Source organism: Caloenas nicobarica, chromosome 1 (genome assembly GCF_036013445.1).
Source record: "Caloenas nicobarica isolate bCalNic1 chromosome 1, bCalNic1.hap1, whole genome shotgun sequence".
Lineage (NCBI taxonomy): Eukaryota > Metazoa > Chordata > Aves > Columbiformes > Columbidae > Caloenas > Caloenas nicobarica.
The window spans coordinates 126,954,578-126,975,505 of NC_088245.1; the positions used below are offsets into that span (position 1 = coordinate 126,954,578).

Consider the following 20,928-nt stretch of genomic DNA (forward strand, 5'->3'; position numbering starts at 1 on the left):
TTCACCGGTTTTAATCCCAGTTGAAATCCCCTCGACTACAGCATCCGACCGGGGCAGCGGGAGGAGGGCGGGCGCCGCCTTTCACGCCCCTTCGGGACTCCCCCCGCATCCCCGCGGGCCCGTCCGAGCGGGGCCCAGGCGGACAAAGGCGGCGGGAGGCGGGGAAGCCCGAGGGGCCGCACCGCGACGGGGCGGCCCCGCCGCCGCCACCCACGGCGCCACCGGGACAGCCCGGGGGCGGCCCCGGCGCGGCGGGGGGCAGCGGGCCCGGCCCGGCCCCGACGGCGCCGCCCGCCACCGCCATCCTCCCCACCTCGGCCCGCCTCCGCGCCGCGACGGGGCGGTCGGCGGCTCCGCGCCCGCCGCCGGCATGGAGGCAGCGGGGCGGCGCGGCTGGGCCGAGGGGCGTCCCGCCGTGTGGGTTCTGCGCCCCCCATTCCTCCTCCTCCTCCTCCTGGCAGGTCAGCGGGGCCGGGCGGGTGCGTGTTTGGGGGGCGGCAGCCGCGAAGCCGCGGGGCTGGGAGGGCGGGGAGGGCCGGGGCCCGGCGGTGGCCCCCGCGCTGTCCCCTGCCGGCAGCCGCCGTGGGCAGCGGGGCCGCGGCGGTTCGAGGCAGACGCGGGGTCTTTGCTTGTTCTTGTTGGCGGTGACTGAGTTGGCAGCCGGACCTGGAAGAAGGGGCCGGGGTGTCCCAGCAGACGCCCCCTCGGGCAGGACGTTCCGTGTGCGGGTCCCTGTCGGGCTGCAGGGCGGTCACATCCGAGCCCTTCGGGAGAGGTGCCGTGAGATGTCCCGGCCCCCGGGCAGGGCGAGGGCACCCCCGGTACCTCCGGCTTTGGTGGGAGAGCGGGAGCGGGAGCCAAGGGCGGCTGCGGCTTCTGGTCAGGGAGCTGTGCCCACCGGGCGCGTTAGGGGCACAGCCGGAGACACGCGTGCTGGTGCCAAAAAACGGGTAACGGTGCAAAACCCTGAAGCTGCTGGCTTGGGGAGCCCTGCATGGGTAACAGTGCAAAAGCTTCGGCATCGGGAGTCCTGTGTGCAGTCACCCTCCGTTGCTGCTCCTTCACAGCGGGGCGCACGCCAGGCGCTGGCCTCCCCTCTCCTTCTGGAGGTTGCCGACCTTCCACCTGCCGTGATTCACTTGCTGGGGTCTTCAGACCGATGCGTCAGTTGTTCCACTTTTTTGTGCCCGTGAGTTTCTTTAATACAGGGGTAATTACACAGACCTGTCCTCACTCTCAGTTGGTGCTTGTTTTCAAGCAGAGATCAAGCATGAGCAGGTTCAGAGAGCCGACCTGCTAAAATCTGACTAGCAAGATTAAGGTTTTGGGATGGATCAGCGGCGCCAGCTGTTCGCTACGCAGTCAACGTGCAAAAGAGCCTGGGTGCAAGGTGGGAATTGGCAGCCAAAGGTGGGGAGGTAATGGAACCATGGCAGCAGCTGCCATGAGGTGGGGTTGCCCAAATCCTGGCACACCAAAAGTTGGGCCAACACAGATTTAAGGCAGTCATGGGAATGGGGGAGTGGGAACCCCTTAGCATGACCTGCTGCCTGGGGAACAGGAGCCACAGCGTATCAGGGATGCAGAAGCATAGTTTGTCGTCTTCGCTTTGAGGTCTTCACTGTGGCAGCGTGCGTTTGTGTGACCAAAGAAGTGACCAAGGCTGATGGTGTGTGGGGCAGGGAGTCCATTTGGGTCCATCCAGGCTGCACTTGAGGTCCTGGCAGTGAGGAAGGAGAGACTGGGATGAAATATGGGAAGTGTGGGACTCATGAGGACACTCCTACAGCGCATTGGCAGTACCTAGAGACAAGTGGTCGATAGCTTTTCAGGTAGCTTCTCACAGCAATAAAAGGGCGGGTGTTCTTACATGTTTCTTACTTATAAACAGCTCTCTCACTGTTGTTTCACAATTTACGTTGTTCCTCAGTCTGGCAGAACATCGCTGCAGGAAACAGTTGGGTCCCTGGCTGGGCAGGACAGTCTGTGGCCCGGTGATGGGGCAGAAAGGGCACATCTGGCCCCCATGCTGGGCACCACCGTGCCACACTGGCCATGGCCCTGGAGCTGCAGCAGGGCAAGGGGAGCCATTGCCAGCTGGCAGGGGATGAGGGAGCCCCAGGCAACTCCAATTTACAGCCGTCTCTGGGGCTGGGCAGGGGCTGGGGGTCTAAGCCAGTTCCCTGGCAGCTTCATTCTCCTCTCCTGTAGCTCTGCAAGACAGGCAGCCCAGCCTCAGGTTTCTCTCTGGACTTCTTGCTGAAAAGGAAGAAAGGTGATCTGTGGCATCTTGATGTTTCAAAATATCCTTTTTTTAATTTTAAGTGATTAAATATGAGAGGGAACTGATACTGCCAGCTACAAAATACCCGTACACAGAGCACCTGACTCTGAACTTCCTCCTGAAATGCAGAATGAGTGGGAATGGGCTGCCATTTGGATTACAGGGTCAGGTCGCACCTCGAGTGAAGTCCTGTGATTCTATAAAACTGTTAGATTGCATTTTCTTTAAAGCTGTGCTGTACAGCATTTTGTTGTTGCTGCCATTTGACCGCATGCGTGTTATTTTTATTCAGCAGAAGATTGTCTGGCTCAGTGTGATAATGACTGCAAAGCTTACTGCTGTGATGGGACTGCTCCCTACTGCTGCTCATATTATGCCTACATTGGGAATGTCCTTTCGTAAGTATATTTGCACTTCAGAAAAAAAATGACGTGCTGTGTTCATGGACTTGATGTAAAATCAGGTTGCAGGAAGCTGTGTTTTGGCAACAAACAGTGGCAGAGTTTAGGGTTTTTCGGTTTTGTTTTGGTTTGTTTTTTCCTTGCTGGTAACAAACATCGGTATTCCTCTGAAGTCTCATGTTGCATGTATTTCTGAAGCATACCAGAGAGCTTTCTAAAATTGAGGGTTATGTCCTTAGCTCGTGTACAATAATATAATTTGTGGACATAAGCTTTAGAGGTGGTGAGAACTTTGTTTCAGGCTCTTCAGATGAAAAGGACTGTGAGTCTTGTGGGTTTTGTTGAAATGCTTTGTTAAAATACCTGAATCAAACCACTATTCAAATAAATTGGATTTGAGATTCTTTTTGCTTTGAGTAATCTTTTTTTTCCTTTTATTTTTTTTACTAGTTTGTTTTTGTCAAATGGTGTTGTTTGGCTTTTAGTGGATTGAATAGGTTCTAGGTGAGGGTAACCTGACCTTTCAATGTTGTGGTATGAATAGCATGTTTCACAGTGCTTAAAGAAACACAGCAGGTGAAATGGGGTGGATGTGAATGTTTCCCATCCAGAGAAAAATGTAAGAGTAAACTCTTGATTAAAAACATAGACTTCACTGCAGCTGTTACCTCCACCTTGGTGAGGAAGAAAGGAAGCCTGTGTGCTAGTGGACCTGACTCTAGGCTCTGGGCTTAATTTAAGTGACAACCTGTAAGTATTACATTCATGTGCAAAGACAAACTTAAACAAAACATGAGATGTTGTTCTTCAAGATAGGTCATCTTACCATCTGTTTCATCAAGCCCACCAGTAATTTCCATAACCTTTAGCATGCAGTCTGTCATGTATTTTGGTTTGTATTCTTGACTAAAACCAGAAAAGGAAAAAGAGGTGCATCGTATGGACTGTGTGGTGCTTGGGGAGGAGTGAGTGGGAAGGCGGTAGTTGCTTTTTCTAAAAAGACTCCTCTCTTGCAGGTTTTATTTGAGCCATGGTACCTGGGGAGCATGGCAGTGTTCCCTTCAGCACATTTTATAGCACTTTGAAGGAGGAGGCAGAGTAATGGTGTTTTAATACAGAATTGATCAGACAATTCCTGGGCTAAAGTAAATAAAACTATGCTAGAACACCAGAATCCTTCATTCCTCTGGAAATAAAAAAACATGTACTTAAGATTGATTACTGTTGGAGAAGGACAAGTGATTTTTTTTTGTCTTTTCTCATTGCAAAATTGCTTACCCATTTACATGTGTGGAAGGTGGTGCTGGTTTTGAGTATCTTACTCCATCTCACATGTGCTTAGGAACGATGGACACAATAGCACAGGATATCACATTATAAGAAGGAGGCTTCCCATAGAGCAACAAAGCAAGTAGATTTTGTGTCCCACTTCCATGTGAATATCACCAGCATTTATCTAGACTAATGCCAGAGCTCTACTTTGGAAAGGTTTGGCCAGTGGACTCTTTAGAGTGACTGCTGAACTGTTCAAACCATGCCTTCAGTGCCAAGTTGATACCTAGTCTTTTTTGTATGTTTATTTAACAAATGTAAACAGCTATTGAATTAGAGCTGAGTGCGAATGGCTCTGACACATGGGAAAGGTTTATCTGTGTCTGGATGGTTTTGAATACTGAAGGGGATCTTACAAGTGCTGTTTGCCTCAACATGTCTCGAAGGAGACATTTGATTCTTCTAATTTTTTATGGTTAAGTACTTCAATTCATAGACTCGAAGACCAGTCAGGAGTTATTATACTCCTCTGACCTGACATTTTGCATGATTGAACCATAGTTTTTTTTTTTTTTTCTTTTTTCTTAAAAGTTGTTTGGAGTGCGTCTTCTTTAAACGTATCATCTAATTTTAAAACTTAAGGCATTAATGAGTTGACCATGTGTCCTGGTAAACTACTCTATAGTTCATTTACTAACACTGCTGGGAAATGAAGGTTGAAATTCTTACTGCCAGCTCTTAACTTATCTGTGAGTTTGCGATGTGGCCCTAAATAGTCATCATGACAGCTCTCAACCTTATCGCTGAGCTGCGTGAACTCTGTCAGCCTCACATGTAAGATTTGCTTTGTTTTGCTTTGCCCTGCCCAGGGGTCAATTCTTTGGCCATGCTTTGAGCTCCCTCTGGTATTTTCCCTTCGATCTTGAAGTGTGGCTAGCAGGGCTGAGCACAGGGTTTTGACAGAAGCCTTGCTAGGAGAATTTTTTCCTTTTCTTTTAGAACCTGTTTTGAAGGAGCTATCTGTGATGATCACAGAAGACAGAAATGAACTTAGCAATTTGTTCCAGCTATAAGTCCTTAAGTCATGGTCTTCAAAGCATGTCTACTGCTTTAAGCCTGAAAACTGTTCTTTGCTAGGGTTCCTACCTTGCATTTAGTTGCATTGCAAAATATATTATTGTGACCTTGACTATGGTCCATAAGAATAACCTTCCCTTTTTATTATTTGAAACTATACAAGCCTTTTTTTTTTTATGTGCAAGGTTTTCCTGCAGAAGTTTCATGTTGCCTCACCCCCAAATGACAAACCGATGAAATTGCATTAGAAGACATGATCCCTGGAATTTGGAAATGGTCACTAGCGACCTATCTGCTTATGTCTTTCTGTTAACAACTGTGCATTGGAATCTTTTAAAGAACTATGTTTAATCCAACAAACGATGTCCTGATAATTCCATGTAGTGCTATTCTTTAAACATCCTTCTTTTCCTGTGTCATCGTTTTTGACCCTACTGTCTGCACCAAACAATGGACTTGATCTGCCTGGGTGCTTTCAGAGTGCCTTTTTACTGTCTCCACCACCATTAGTAGTCCTCAGGGTTGTATTGGCTCCTCTGCTTCTTTAGAGGTTGCTTCTTCATTTGTTTACACTAATTTCTCTGCTCTCTCCATTCTTTGTAAATCTGCATGTCTTTCTGAAGTGTCTGCTCTTTATCCTCTCTGGGATGTTTTTTTTTTAACAAGCATAACTCTTGCAGTTTTGGAAGAGCCTTTTGACGTGCACTAGGTTATTTTTAAACAATTATCTGGTTTTTTTCATGCCTCTTCTCTTTCTAGCCCTATATGCCAGCAATTGTGCAAACAGACTATACACACCAGGCAATAATGTATATACTGATTCTAAAACAAAGTCAGTGTGATTAGGTCATAATCATTGATACTTGAGTTGCTTGTAGCTTTTAGGTGATTAATTAAGTCTCTTCACTCATTAAAATGCGATTCAACATTGAGATGTTCAATGTAGGGTTTTAGAATTTTCTGTTTTAAGAAATTGTCATCGTTTCAGGACACTGGGGATTTTTTTTTCTTTAGTCAGATGATATTTTCAGCAAACATCCTTCAGGCTGTGTGCATCTGTGATTAGCCTGTTTTTCTTTCCACACATGAAGAACAGATGCAAAGTTATTGGCTCATGCTAGTATTAGGATTTCAGGGCCTGTAAGAGATGTTTCAGCGACTCCATCTTTAGTTGGACTACAGGTATAATCTGTAAGCATTTGAGGTCTGTGGTTGAGTCGTCTGTAATCCCATAAGCATCTCTAATGTAAAGTAACACATCCTTCCTCCTCCTCCCCCCCCGCCCCTTCATGATGCCCTTTCAGAGCAAGTTGTTACAGCATTAATGTTCCAGCTATATTTCCCTTCCCACTGGTTTTCAATAGCTACAGCCTGTCATTATTTCCTCTGATGCATATGCATTTCCTCCTGCTTATTTGTTCAGCATCTAGTGCTTAATAACGCTTCTAAAAATGTGAGGTTTTTTTTCTTGGACAAATTACAGATTTATGTTTGGACTTGTACAACATAACGGAGCTTTGTCTGTGGAATGAAGGAAAAGGTGCAGGGATGCTTGCGTGCTCAGACTGTTTCTCCTGCCCACCTTCTCACTCCTCACCAGAAGCAAGCTTGGAGGCACACTTCCCAGCCTTCAGCATCATCCCAGCCCTTTGCATCAAGGAACTCAGAATCTAGTTCCTAAGCTGTTGAATCATTTGCGACCGACCTTTTATCAGTTTCCCTGTGCTGCGTCTGCTTCTGCAGCTTGCTGCCAGGCTAGGGACCGTGAGGACTGTGAGAGATGCTCCAGGTTTGCCTGCAACAACAGTATCTCCCGAACTAACCAACCCAGAGCATTTTGCCTTCTGTGACTCCGAGGAGCTGGAGACATCAGGTTATTGCCTTCAGCTCCAGCCTCCAGCTCCAGAGCTCCTCAGAGGTGGGAGTCTGCACGGAAGGGGTTTCTTCTGCAGAACCCAAGTTTTTATGCGTGTTTCTGACAGTGCTCTTTGTATTTGCTTCTGAGAGGCCCCAAATTGTCTGAACCTCAGGCTTATCCTGGTGGCTGTTGGATTTTCTGAGGGCTAATTTCCAGTTTAGTCTTCTTTACTACATTCTACATTGTGATTATCATTACCCACAGGTGATTTTTGAGCTGTGGGGAGCTCTGTGGGCACAGATGTCGGTCATCAGGGCTGGTTCTGGATGCTGCCTTTGCTCTTTCACAGCACTTGATGACAAGCAACTGTGAGTTGTTGGGAAGTAATCCCAGAATCCAGGTAAATAATGGAGCAAAGAGGACAAATAGTCCAGCTGTTCTTTCAGATGAATACTGCCGGGCCAGTTGACTATTCAGTCAAAATTAAAGGGCTTACATACAGATTTGGCCCACAGTATTTAAGAAAATTCATTGATAAAAAATTCAGCCTTGGTGATTTGTCTGTATATTCCTGGGAAAGTAGTAAACTGCAGTATTGGCTTAAGCAGAAGAAGAAAGCTAAGATACAGTGATGCTACATTACATTGCAAAGTTTCTTGGTAAATGTCTTCAGAATGAGGTACTCCAAGGCAACTTTTATTTAGAAAAACAAAATAAATCACGTGATTCCAAGGACTTCAAACGTGACTGGAGGAAAAAGCAAATAAAAACTCAAGAGAATTGTGGTCTCGTTACAGGTAGTGGATGGTGATGTGCAAGAGAGTAGGTGGAAAAGTGTCTTACCAGAGCTAATGAGGAAGCAACAGCCTGTTCAGTGACTGCTAAAATATCAGGTGTTATTTACATGAACATGTATGTTGGAAGGGGTGAGGGTTTTGGGGTGTTTTTTTGTTTCATTTTGTTTTGTTCCAAGTCTAGAGGTTGCACAATGTGTCCAGGAAGGAAGGAAGGCAGGCAGAATGGGAGGAAAAGAGGCAGAGAATACATTTCGCATGAAAATTGTGTGCATGCCTCAGCCTGCAAAACTGTAGAAAAAGCTGTGTGTAGTGTATCTAAGTGTGGCATTTGACATGAAGTACTTTATATCCAGTAGCACTTTTGAGAAAAGCAGCTGACCTCAGAGAATGCTGGTTTTGTTCATGAAATCAAGAATGTCCCTTAAGCTGATTTACTTGATATAAGAATATAGGATGGAGGAGGAGTGCACCAAAGGACAGAATGAACATTTTAAGAGTTGGGAATATAGAGGTGTAGCCTCTGGAGTTTATAGTGAATGCAGAAAAAAAAAAACCAAAACACCACAGGAAGCCTGGCATTTGCTGAAGATTCCAAATAATTAAAATTAGACACTTTCAGGCATCCCACAGTAAATATGTGAAGCAGCATATGGGTCGGGGATGGTTCTGTGTCTGCACTACAGTTGTATGGTACTCCGCTTAAAATAAAATTGTGTTCCTCTTCGTCAATGTGATGTTAAAAATTTCCCATGATTGAAGCGCTTTGGGACAAAATGTAAAATGGCAATTTACTTGGCAGTTGCCATTTCTTGTCTCTGGCTCTGTGACTTCTGATACGATGCCAGAGGTGTGCCGAAGGCCTGGTTCAATAAGTATTTTTTCCATTTGGTTTGAGTAGTGGCTTCCAATCAGGAGAGCCTTCCTGAATGAGCACGTAGAGCAGAGCCTGAGGATGCTTGTGCTGAGTGCTGGGGGCTGGCTATAAACCTGTCATCTGTAAGGGCAAGACTCTGATAATTAGACCAAAACCATTTTCCTTTCATTCTAAGAGGTGAATAGCAGTGCAGGGGATTGATTAACCACAGCTTAGAGGAGCATCCAGGACCACCTTTTCATTGTGAGAGAGAGCTGGTATTCAAAATCTGACCTTTGCAAAGTGTTTGAACTTCCAGGGGTTTTTTTGTTCCATGCCTATCGTCCCAGTTCATATCCTTCAGCAGAGAATGTGCGATCAGATTTACAACCATAGCGGTATCTGCTCCTGATGATGGCTGCAGAGGAAACCCTTGTCAGTGCCAGAATTAAAACACAGGGAGCCTCTTCTTTAGTCCTTTCCTTTTCATTTCTGACCCTGTGTTGTGACAAGCAGCTCAAAATGGGCAAAAACTGGTTTGCTTGCCAAACAGAGGCTCTCAAATGATAGTTCCCACTTCAAGTCTTCCACTTTTTTTTTTTGGGTGTCTGACTAACTGTTTTGAAATGTTTCGGACTAATGGGAAAAGGTTCTTTTGTTTGATTGTTTTTGAAAGTTTTGGGTTCTTTAATTTAGTAGTTAGCCATCAGAACTACAATACTTTTTTTAGTGAAAACTGGAAGTCTTTGTAAACATGCAGGTTCAGTTGTTCATAAGTAGAAAGGATAGCACAATTTTGTGCTAAACCTTGAGTTGTTGACATCCCCGTGGATCATCTGTTTTTCATCATTTGGAAGATTGTTAGAATTTGGCCTGAAAATGGAAGCATTAAGGTATAAATCACTGAAATACTCTCTGTGGCTCACAGAAAACTCACTAAGGGGGGAAAATAAACATTCATAAGGATTTCAGTGAAATTGGGTTCCTTATACTGCACCGTTTATTTTGAAAAGAGTTTTCAGTGAAAAGGAGGGAGAATTTTGTGTTTATCACTTGCAGTGGTCTCTTTTGGAAGCCTGTAGGATTTTCCCGTAAGGTTTGGTCATGTAAAAGGTAAATGTTTTCTTAACACTTAGTAAGACTGATGTAAAGACTGAGCTTGGGGATTATGTTGATCACGAGAGGACTGTCCTTTCTTCATAAGAATTTTACTTTCTGTCTGTTATTTTATACCACCTCATCTTTTTCCTTTTTCAAGTGGGGGAAAGGTCTACCTCTGGATCTGTGATTTTGTTCAGTCATCTGTACTTCCAATGTTTTTGAGAGAATTCAGGTAGCCTGCTAGGCATCAGTTCAGCAAAGGAGTTAAATGCATTTGTAACTTCAAGGCGGTGAGTAGATGCAATGGATAGAGTCTTCCTTCTGTTGAAATCAATAAGCTAATTACTTCAGTGGGGATTTCATGCACTGGTTGTAACGGCTCAAGTACCTTGTTGAACAAGTGTCAGAAAAAAACATTTTTTACTTTTTTTTTTTTTAATCACCATGGTACCTTCCACGTTTACTGCCACTTCGTGCTCCCTTGCTCCCAGTTCAAGCGCTGCTTAATAAGATGTGTCGCTTCTGGAGAATCAGGAGATCCACAGGACGGTCCCACCTCAGCGGACTCATCCTCTCCTTCCACATCAATGCACACAGGGCTCCCCAACCCCCAGCTGAAGAACTTCTGTTTAATTGGCTAATTCTGAGATTTCACTGAGCTCGCGGGATTCTCAGGGGGTTAGTCTGTTGCATTTTGTACTGGGTGCTCTGAAGTAGGTAATATCACACCAACTCAGAGCAGGGTTATTAATGAAGATACTTCTGGGTCGAAAGCTGAGCAAGAGGTCTATTCAATGCTCCGAACAGTGTAATTGCAGCCAATCCAAATAAAACCCGTAGCACTGATTCAATATTGGAACAATATTGTCCTAGAAAGAGGAACTCCCATTCTAATCTTAATGCGCCTCTTTAAGGGCCAGAAACAAAGTTTGGTGTATACAAGTGAGTTATTAAAAATTAAAGGAAATGAACTATTAATTCACAGGGCAGGCGCATGTTCCTTCGAGATTTATAACCACAATTAGATAGAAATTCCACAGTTAATATAATCTTTAGAAAATCAATGACATTTTCTGAATTATTTTTCCAAAAAAGAAAAAAGTTGTGATGTTTACTTTCAGAGTCACTTCTTCTGAAGAAAAAACCTTTTTTTCTTACTGTAATGAATTATTTTTGTAAAATACAAGATTTGTCTTGGGGCTTACTCCGTATGTAAGTATTTAGAATGGGATGGAGAGGCACTAATACCACAAATAGGGCAGGCTTTTTTCATCATCGTGTCTCCCTCTGTTGACTCATCTGCACAGATAAGAGATTTTTACTGCTATCATTAAATGGAGTCATTCCTTTTGCTCACAAGAGAGGCTTGGCTTAATGCTGAATGTTCCAGCTTCTCGTTATTGAGGCCCGTGGCACAGTTTGTCACAAGCACAAGAGGCACTAAGGATCTGCAGCTGTTGTTGAAATGTCTGTTCATCAGCCAAGACGCAATGAACCTTATTTTTAGGTGCCTCGTGGACTTGCTACCCTGCTATTGAAGCATAAAGGGGCTGTACAAACTTTCTCTACTCCAGTCCTTCATGCAGTCCCTGGTTAAGATGGTATAATGAGGGTGCTGCAGCCCTGTAGCTATTTCCAGCTGCTGAGCAGCCCATAGGGCACCAGTGTTCGTAAACCAGGAATGACATAAAATACAGGCCCAAATGTGTGTGCTTATGCTATCACATGATTTTGGTCTCTGATACTATATATGGCTATACGATATACTGCTTATTGCTGTTGTGCCCATGCATTCGACTTTTCTCTTCCATCAGCAGGGTAGGAGAAGGCCGGGGTGCAAAGAGTGCCCCTTCCTTCCTTTCCCTCCCCTCACCACTGGTGCTTCCTCCTCCCACTCAGTAAAGGGAACAGAATAGAAATAATCATTTGGTACAGGAGGGAAACAGCGTTGGGGAGTGGCATGTCCCACCATGGAGGGGGAGGCAGCAGCTTCACCAGTAGATGCCTTGAACTGCAGAGGACAGAGCCCCCAGGAGCAGTTTGCAGCCCACTGGGTACAGCAGCATAAACTGGGCAGAACAGGAAGGTTGTAAAGGAGAGGACAGGGAATTGCAGCTGCTGCCTATTATCTTTTCTACACCATGTGTTTTCGTGTATACATGAGGGAGAACTTTTTTCCGATGAGGGTGGTGAAACACCAGCACAGATTGCCCAGAGAGGTGTTGGATGCCCCATCCCTGGAGACATTCCAGGCCAGGCTGGACGGGGCTCTGAGCAACCTGATCTGGTTGCAGATGTCCCTGCGCATGGCAGGGGTTTGGACTAGATGACTTTTGAAGGTCCCTTCCAACCCAAACTATTCTATGATTCTGTGTGTATATATGTATCTGTATACACACAATTATTAACTTATAAACAATTTTCTTCTGAAATTCCACTTTCTTGTTTTCCTACAACACTAAAATAATCTAGAGAATCATCCTGTTCTGCTGTCTGTATTGCTGAAGCACCACGTCAGTGGTGCCTGTTGGCAGCACTCGGTGTTTGGTCTTCAGGGCGCCGTGTGGGGCCCATGAGACCCCCGTGCCAGGAACGTTCCGGGCTGGCCTCTGCGGCTTTGGCCGGGGTGGTGACCGGGGGGAAGGAAGGGCGGTGCAGAACTCTTGTTCCCGTATGGCAATGCCACTGCAATAGACCCCTAAGCATGGAGAAAGAGAAATGTTCCAACAGCAGAAATAGCAGACCAAAATTAATTACCTATAAGTAGCACTTACAATATGATGGTGTGTAAATGGTACATGACAGCAGCTCTTAATTCTTTTGTTTGGGCCAAATCCTTCAAGTCTCTGAGCTTTTTGGCCTCTCCTTGTCTGCTGCTTTGGAAATGTAAACCAAGAGGAGAGAAAATAAGCAGCCAGCATAAATTTAACACTGACATTTTCATTGTTGGGACTAAACCCACTCTTAATAGTTTTTTGTACAAGACCTTGTTGAAATGCATCTCTTGGAATCTTTGAGATTTTCCTGGAAGAGTAACAAGAATTTTGTTAGTGCAGGATTTTGTATAAAGAATACTGCTGCTTTTTCTCTGTAATCATCTTTGCTTTCCACTTGTGTAGCATATTATCTTTGGAGGGTTTCAAAACACTTAACGCTTGTCAGTCATTTCAGTCTTATGCTCACAAAATCCTGTCAGGCAAGGCAGCAGTGTCTGGGCATTGCCTGTCTGCCATCCACGTGGATTGTGCTCCTGCTGGTGGTGGGCTCCTCGGTTCTAAAATCACTATTAACTGCCATGAATAAAGATGAATTATTTGGGTTATGGGCAGAATTTCAGTTACTTGGAGCCAAAGTCTGACGTCTCAATATAGACATTAAATATACCATGGATGAGCATATTCAGATGAAAACCTCTTGGGATGGAGAATGGCATTGCATGCGAGGAGTCCCTCTGTGCCACATCCAGCACAAAAGCTCTCTTAATTGTCACTGAGATGCCCCGGTGTTAATCCCATCTAAGTAATTAGTAACCTTCCCACAAAACTCTTTTGTCAGAACGTCTCATGTGCAAACGTTGCATTCTTTTAAGACAACAGTTATTTTTGTCTGCCTTTGTGTTTGCTGACACCTGTACTCTGGGGCACAGCTTCTGCACTGCAGCGTGCCGACCGCTTGCTATGCTGCGTGGTCCTGGTCCCCAAAGACCTCAGTGAGGCTGAGTCTGATGATAGCTAGTATATTTGCATGGCTGAAAGCTAATATTATTTCTTCAGTCCAGGGAGGTAACCCTGTGTTTGGCTTGGAAATAGATGGCCTGTTTACATAAACCGAAATTATGAAAATGTATGACAGGATCGCCAACCTGCTTACCTCGCATTGCTTTCCTCCGGTGGCTCCTTGCAGGGATAATTTGATATTAAATTCCAGTGGAGAGTGAAAGAAAAGCTTCAAGGGGAAGAGGGATGGATGAAAAGTTATGGCCCTTGTTCTCCATTTCAATAACATTTAAAATTGTCTGAAATAAAGCACAATACGTCTTTGTTCGTGAGCCTTCAGGACTGTTGAATGAAACTTAGTGATTGAATTAGCATGTTTCCAGAAATGTAATAAAATGTCAGCTTGACAATAATGCTTTCAAAATTGCTATATGACAGGGGTGCTGTAAACATAGTGGCATGTCAGCTGTATGTTTCAAATTTGCTACATTAAGATAATGTGCTGAGATTAGGAGAGGAGCTGTGGTATTTAACATCTGCATTTGGTAAGTTTACGTTGTTAGTGTCTTCTAACATAATTTATTTTGCATTAAAATCCCATATCGTCCTTCAGGAGTGGAAATTTTTCCTGCTTGCTCCCCACACCCCTCCCTAGTCATCCTTTCTGCTGAAGTAGGTGTGTGATGAAGTGCGATCAGCTCATGGCCTCTGTGACACAGCTACCTGTGCTAGCAGGGGGTGGATTTGATGACCGAGGAAGATGACCCTTTCACATTAGCCACAGAAGTAAGAACTTGTTCCATTTTGGGTCTGGGTCGTTCAAACATTTTGAAGCTTTTGGCAAGCTGCTTGGTACGGGGTGTCTCTCCCGTATTCCTCTGCATTCACAGACTGACAGCAGGTACTTACAAGCCCACCTCCAGGCTGGCGTTTGCGTAGCAGACAGTGGTCAGTGTTGTTTATCCAGTGGAGACAGTCAACTCTGCATGTGAACTGGCCCCTACACTGCTGAGGAGACAGCCCTTGGTTTACAGCACTCCAGTTTGGCAAGTTACAAAGCAACTTCGGTTGGGTTTTTGAGCCGTGCATCCTTGTTTGAAGGAGGGAGGGTTTTTCACCTCCTACAAGAGCGATTTTGTTCTGCGTGTCTGTGAGTACTTACCCAGAAGGACGCCCCGGTAAGCACCTGAAGAGCCCTGTGATCCCCTCTGAAGGGCTGGGGAGCCGTGTTGGGGCATCCCACTTGGGCAAGTGGGCAGTGGGAGGCTGCAGGGAGGCGGCTGTGGCTGCGAGCCCCGGGCTTCTCCCTGGGCTCTGTCGAGTGTCTGATAGATCGTCAGGTATTTTTAAGAGTCCAGAAAATTGACTCCTGCAGTTTATCTCCATGTCACTTGAAATCTGTCAGGTACAGGTACAGTCAGGTACTGTTGAGACAGCATCAGTTAAGTTTCTGCATACTTATGGTTTATTTTCCTTTCAGGGATTTGTTGTCATCACAGAACTTCTCGTAATCCTAAATTACCCCAGGAACTTGTGATGACGAGGTTATGCTCTCATTAAAGGTTAACTCATCTCTTCCATGAAGATGCTGGAAGTTCTTATTGCTTAAAAGGTGGGGAGGTTACTCCCTGGGGAGGCGGGGGGAGGCTTGCTGGCTCATCCAGAAAATTACTGGGAGTCCTGAGGAGCTTCCAGCTGCCCGGACTGCGTGGGGGTGAGCAGGGCTGTGTCAAAGATGGAAAACTGCTGCTCAGTACTCTCTTGCTATGCCTCGTCATATACTGGGGTTTAAAGAAGAATTGTTCATGGTATTTGTGCTCCATAATTGAAGGGAAAGGGCAGGTTGCTCTCAGTAGTTGAGGGAAAATGCAATACCTCTTTTAGCTAATATTGAAGGAATTACTACTCCGTGAGACCAGTACCTGGAAAGCAAGTTACCAGTTAGCAGCCATTGTTTAAACCTGAAGGAGCTACCCCTCAAATGAGGGTTTTCACTTTGGCTTTGTTATGTGTCAATAATTTAATGTATGTTGCCGTTGCTGCTAGGGCTTTGTAATGAGGTGCTGCTGTTTTTCCAGGCTGAATGCTTGCTATGCTCACAAAAACACTGGATGTGTGGATAGGTGAAACAAGTCCACTGATTTATTACTGTTATCTGTCACTCGCATTGGATTGTTTTAATAACTGCCAGATCTACTAGCTCCTTCATAACCACTAGTAGCACTGCTATAGCTATTGCTATATTTTTGTCACTCTATTTTTTTTTCCAACTTGTGTCACGAGATACAAACTGTCAATTAATTGGGCAAAATCCTCAAGTCACTTGATTTATACTGACATGCACTGGCTGAAAATATGGTCCAGCAAGAGAAAAGCTATGATATTTTCCTCCGAAACCAGCAAACGAAATATTTAGAGCTGTCTCTGGCCCGTCCAGAAGAGCATTACAGCACCTCCGCCACTGTAAGGATTCCCTCTGCTCCTGTGGCCATGTTCAAGTGTGAAAAGTACCTCTTTTCTTGGTATTGTTAACAAAATCCTCATATTGGCTTCGCAGGAGCAACACAGACCTTTCCATCCAGGTGCCTGTGCCATAAAGCAGGGATTGGAGGTTTCTCTCACTGTGAATTCAAACCTTCAGCTTTATCTTGTGTGCTCTGACCTACTTAAGAAGTTGCTTGAGGCTGAGCTTCAAACTGGCCTCAGTTTTGTAGCCAAGGGTTTCCAGTCCTGTTTTATTCTTGTGGTTTTTAGATGCTTCTTCCTCAGAAGACAGCCAGCTGATTCTACCTGTTGTCTGTCCCACCTGCCTGGCTGGGGGATCTGCGGAGCCCTTACGGTGGCTGCGGCCACACAAAAGCCTCGGCCGCGAGCACGTCGCTTGGCAGCGCTCCCCTCGCCAGGCGCTTGCTCTTCCACTGTTGCACCTCCAAACAGGCCCAGCAGCCAAAATAAACACAGTTTGGGATAGAAAGTGCAGCAGTGTCATCACTGCGGTTCCCGGGAGGAGGATGCTGTGCCTCTTGTGCTGTGGGGACGCACGTGGGCTCGGATCAGCCCTCCCAAGGGAGGTCAGGCTGCAGCCCCAGGCTGGGAGCTGTCGCTGCCCGGGGAGCCAAGCTGCAAGCAGGACATCTCTTCAGAGGAAATGTTTGAAGAAAAAACTTCTTAGCAGGGGCTGTTGCAATAGAAAAAGGGGTAATTGTTTTGAACTAAAGGAGGGGAGATTGAGGTTAGACATGAGGAAGAAATTTTTTCCAATGAGGGTGGTGAAACACTGGCCCAGGTTGCCCAGAGAGGTGGTGGATGCCCCATCCCTGGAGACATTCCAGGCCAGGCTGGACGGGGCTCTGAGCAACCTGATCTGGTTGCAGATGTCCCTGCTCATGGCAGGGGGTTGGACTAGATGGGCTTTGAAGGTCCCTTCCAGCCCAAACTATTCTATGATTCTGAGATTATCTGAAATTATGCGTTGCCGGGGTGTTACTCCGCAGCCCTAAATGCCTGCTGCTGCTTCTCCCAGGCTGGGAGCCCCATCCTTCCAGAAGGTGTGTGTCCCAGAGCTGTCCATCCCCATGGGTGGGATCCCAGCCCTTTCTCCATACCTTGTGCCACAGAAGTGCTCTCATGGGACAGATTGGTGACCATCCATGGCTGTTGTGAAACTGCTCCTTCATTAAGAATTTAAAAGGATTAAGAAGTGGCTGATATGTCAAAAAGTGGAGGCAGCAAAGAATTATTGTGTAATGAGGGTTGTTTGCAGTGAGGTTCCTCAGGGATTAGTACTAGCACTGAAAATTTTCCAGTGCCAGTCAGGACCTAGGATGTGAATGCAAAATCCCTGCTCGTAGATGTGCGTGTGAGAAAGATACATTTGAAATGAATGCACTTTGGAAGTTCTCAGATGACAGATTTAAGGGTGTTTCTGTGACCTTAATTTGTTCCTCTTTTGTGTACTTTGTGGTGCAGCCTTCGATTACATGGTTTTCACAGAGCAGTGGGATTGTAATATTCGTATATGTCTTCCATGGCGATGTTTTCAATGTGTAAGGGCATGTACATCTCCGTATCGATTTAAACTTGGCCCCTTAATTCATATTGCATGTAGTAGTGCAAAAGCCCCTCTCTGGTCTTGATATGAGAGATTTCAGACCTGTAAGTGGCTCAGGCCTTTGATGGCCAAAAGTCTTTACCAGCTCATATGAAATATGTTGCCAGCCTGATTCCAGCTGTTGCTGATTACAACCAAAATTCATCACAGCTGGTGCAAGGTGAAATTTTAGTTGGATAGCTCAAACCAAAAGCACAAGGGCCAGAGAACTGAGTGTGTCCTCTAGTTGGAGAGGCTGCACCTCCTGGCCAGGACAGACAACAGTAGCAAGGCAGTGGAGGGATGCTTTTTTTTCTTGTTTTCTGTGGCATAAGTTATCTGAACACAAACAAGCTGTGTTCTACTGTGATGTTAGCACATTAAGAAAAACCAATAAAAATTTCAGCATGCTAATTGTCATTTTTATTGTGGTGTTTCAGGAATTCAGTGACAATACAATGAGAAATGATCTATGCAACCTAATTAAAAACATAATAAAGTGTTTTCCAGCCCCGTTTTCATGGGAATCCCATTTTTATGTATCCAGCAAGAGGCTTATTTCCAGAGGAAGGGTTCTGAGAAGCCACAAAAGACTCAGACTTTCTGCAGATGCTCTCCTATGGAGACATATGGGACATATGACCAAAATTTTACCTCTTGTATTGGAAAACTGCATGTATTTGTGTACACTGACTTCAGTGCACTTTTCCTGGTTTTTGGGGAGTTTGGTGGTGGTGGTGGTGTTGTTGGGTTTTTTTGTTTGTTGTTTGGTGGTGGTGGTTTTTGGGGGGGAGTTGGTTTTTGGGGTTTTTTTTTGGTTATGGGGTTTTTTTGGTTGTGGTGGTGGTGGTTTTTTGTTTGTTTTTGTTGTTGCTATTGTTTTGTTTTTTCATTCTTGGCACTATGACTCTTTCCTGTCCCTTAAAAAAACAAAACACACGTACACCTCAAAAAACCCCTGCATTCTCTGCTTGCTCTCGATCCTTCATACTTTCCACTAACATCTTTACATTATTTCTGATAAACCATGAAATATAGTAAATAGATTCTTAATCAGATGTGCCTGCATTCCAGTTTTGGAAAGCTGTCCAAGATGGTGAATTAAATGAGGGAGTGAGGGGGGCTTTGGATTCCACTGTGATCTCTGATAGTTGAATATAGGTTGAAAACTCCTTTGAATTAGTGCCATCAGATGTAATACAAAATACCTAGAGTTTCAGGGCATCTTCTCAAATAAAGGTCAAGAAGAGAGTGAAAATAAGCTCTATCCCATTTGAAATAGATTTCAGTAACAATTCTCTTAAGCTACTTAGCATATTTTTCATAGCAGTGTTGTATTTAATCTATGAAACAGGATTTTTTTTCAGTAGTATTTTTAGCAAGATATTTTCAAGACTGTCTTTAAAAAAAATTAAATCTACCTTTATATGTCTGTCTGAGGCTTAATTTCTGCAGCCTGAAAACAGATTTCCAATGTTTATCAAAATGTCAGTGTGATTTATCTTGAAGTCAATCAGAATCCTGACGAGGCTGTAGAAGTGGACTGGTAATAAGTGCCTCTGGTCCATGTGCACAGCGATGGTTGATGTGTTCATGTGTGCCACTTTAATCACTGAAATAAAATAGATGGAAATAATATCTGGAGCCCAATCGTCACAGCAATGCATTATCAGTGTAGAATCTTTGTGGCATTCTTCCGCCACTTCGTGAACCAGGATGTCATACCATCTGACTCTGTACAGTAAATGGGATCTAGAATTTTGTCCAGAGACTGTCTGCTGAAGGGGCCTACACTTTCTGTGATTTATTGCACAGATCTAGCAACTTTAAGACGACATTCCCTCAATTTAAAGCCTCTCCCACCCAAAGTCAGGATGAATTTACTGTTTTCACAGAATCACAGAATGTTAGGGACTGGAAGGGACCTCAAAAGATCATCTAGTCCAATCCCCCTGCCGGAGCAGGAACACCTAGGTGAGGTTACACAGGAAGGCGTCCAGGCGGGTTTTGAATGTCTCCAGAGAAGGAGAATCCACAACCTCCCTGGGCAGCCTGTTCCAGTTTTCTGTCACCATCACCATGAAGAAATTTCTTCTCATATTAAAGTGGAATCTCCTGTGTTCCAGTTTGTACCCATTGCCCCTTGTCTTATCATTGGTTGTCACCAAGAAAAGCCTGGCTCCATCTTTGTGATGTTCACCCTTTACATATTTATAAACATTAATGAGGTCACCCCTCAGTCTCCTCTTCTCCAAGCTAAAGAGCCCCAGCTCCCTCAGCCTTTCCTCATAAGGGAGATGCTCCACTCCCTTAATCATCTTTGTGGCCCTGCGCTGGACTCTCTCCAGCAGTTCCCTGTCCTTCTTGAACTGAGGGGCCCAGAACTTGACACAATATTCCAGATGCAGTCTCACCAGGGCAGAGTAGAGGGGAAGGAGAACCTCTCTTGACCTACTAACCACCCCACTTCTTTTTAAGTTCCCAAATTGTTTGATTATTCCCTGGCAAATCAGTTGTTGCTGGCATCTTGCCATTTAATAGCTCAACATGTCAAATGATAGGTTTGGTTTACTTTATATTATTGTATTAGTTTGTGGTAATCTGTCTGTCTGGAGGAGCTCACAAAGGTGGCAGGAGGACTCAGCAGGCAGGTATGAGAAATTAAAGGTGATGGTGGAACATATCTGCCCCCTCCAGGGGTGCTTCGTGTTCGAGGAGGCAGGAAAGGGGTAGCAGAGATTGTCATCCTCCAAATGTAAGTGCCAGTTCCCAGCGACGTTTCTTCTGTCTTGAAGAGCAACCTGAGGAATGTGGGAGCTGAAAGGGGTTGTGGAGGAACATCATCCACCTAACAATCCCTTTCCTTCTGGAAGCCCAGCCTGTTTTCAGGGTACGAGAAACCAGCCACAGTCGTTCCATGAATCTCCTCCTCTTTCTAGGGGGTTGCCGGTGCCCTGGCTGCATCAGCAGCACGTAGAAAGGCCGCTCGCTCCTCCGCATGCCTGGCTCAACCATGGCCACCCATGGAGGTAACCATCCATCCCCAAGGTCTCCCATCCCACCTCACCAAGGCAGCAAGGAGGAAGAGGAGGAGGAGTTGAAGGCATTTTACTCTAGTGCGGTCAGCAAGGCAGGAGGACATGTGTTTTCAGATAGCCCACTGCGCGGGTTCTCACGAGGAATGGGGCATAAGAAAGAAACCTCTGCTGCAAAATACGTGATGATATCTGAACCTAAGTGACCTTTCCAACAGTGGTACAAGTTCCTGAAAGCATTGGTGTTTAGTGCGAATCAGAGCAGTTTTATGCTAAGGCATGTTGTAGCATTTCTTGACCCATTTTATGAGAGCCAAATTGTTGTTTAAAATACTGTTTATTTTGTAAGTACTAATCATTGTGCTGAGACTATATGGAATGACTGTAACCCATGTAGATGGCTTATTTTTTTGTTTGTTTGTTTCATTTGTAATGAACATCTTT

The 20,928-nt window shown here is 45.2% G+C and overlaps 1 protein-coding gene across 1 annotated transcript in view; it reads left to right on the top strand.

The window, feature by feature from the left end:
- The first annotated feature begins 370 nt into the window (after nucleotides 1-370).
- The window catches only part of CYYR1 (cysteine and tyrosine rich 1), a 58,420-nt gene continuing 37,862 nt past the window's right edge, over nucleotides 371-20,928 (top strand). Inside the window, exons 1-2 of the mRNA XM_065654636.1 lie at nucleotides 371-461; nucleotides 2,577-2,682. Of these exons, the coding sequence (XP_065510708.1) occupies nucleotides 371-461; nucleotides 2,577-2,682 (197 nt within the window). The remainder of the gene's footprint in view (nucleotides 462-2,576; nucleotides 2,683-20,928) is intronic.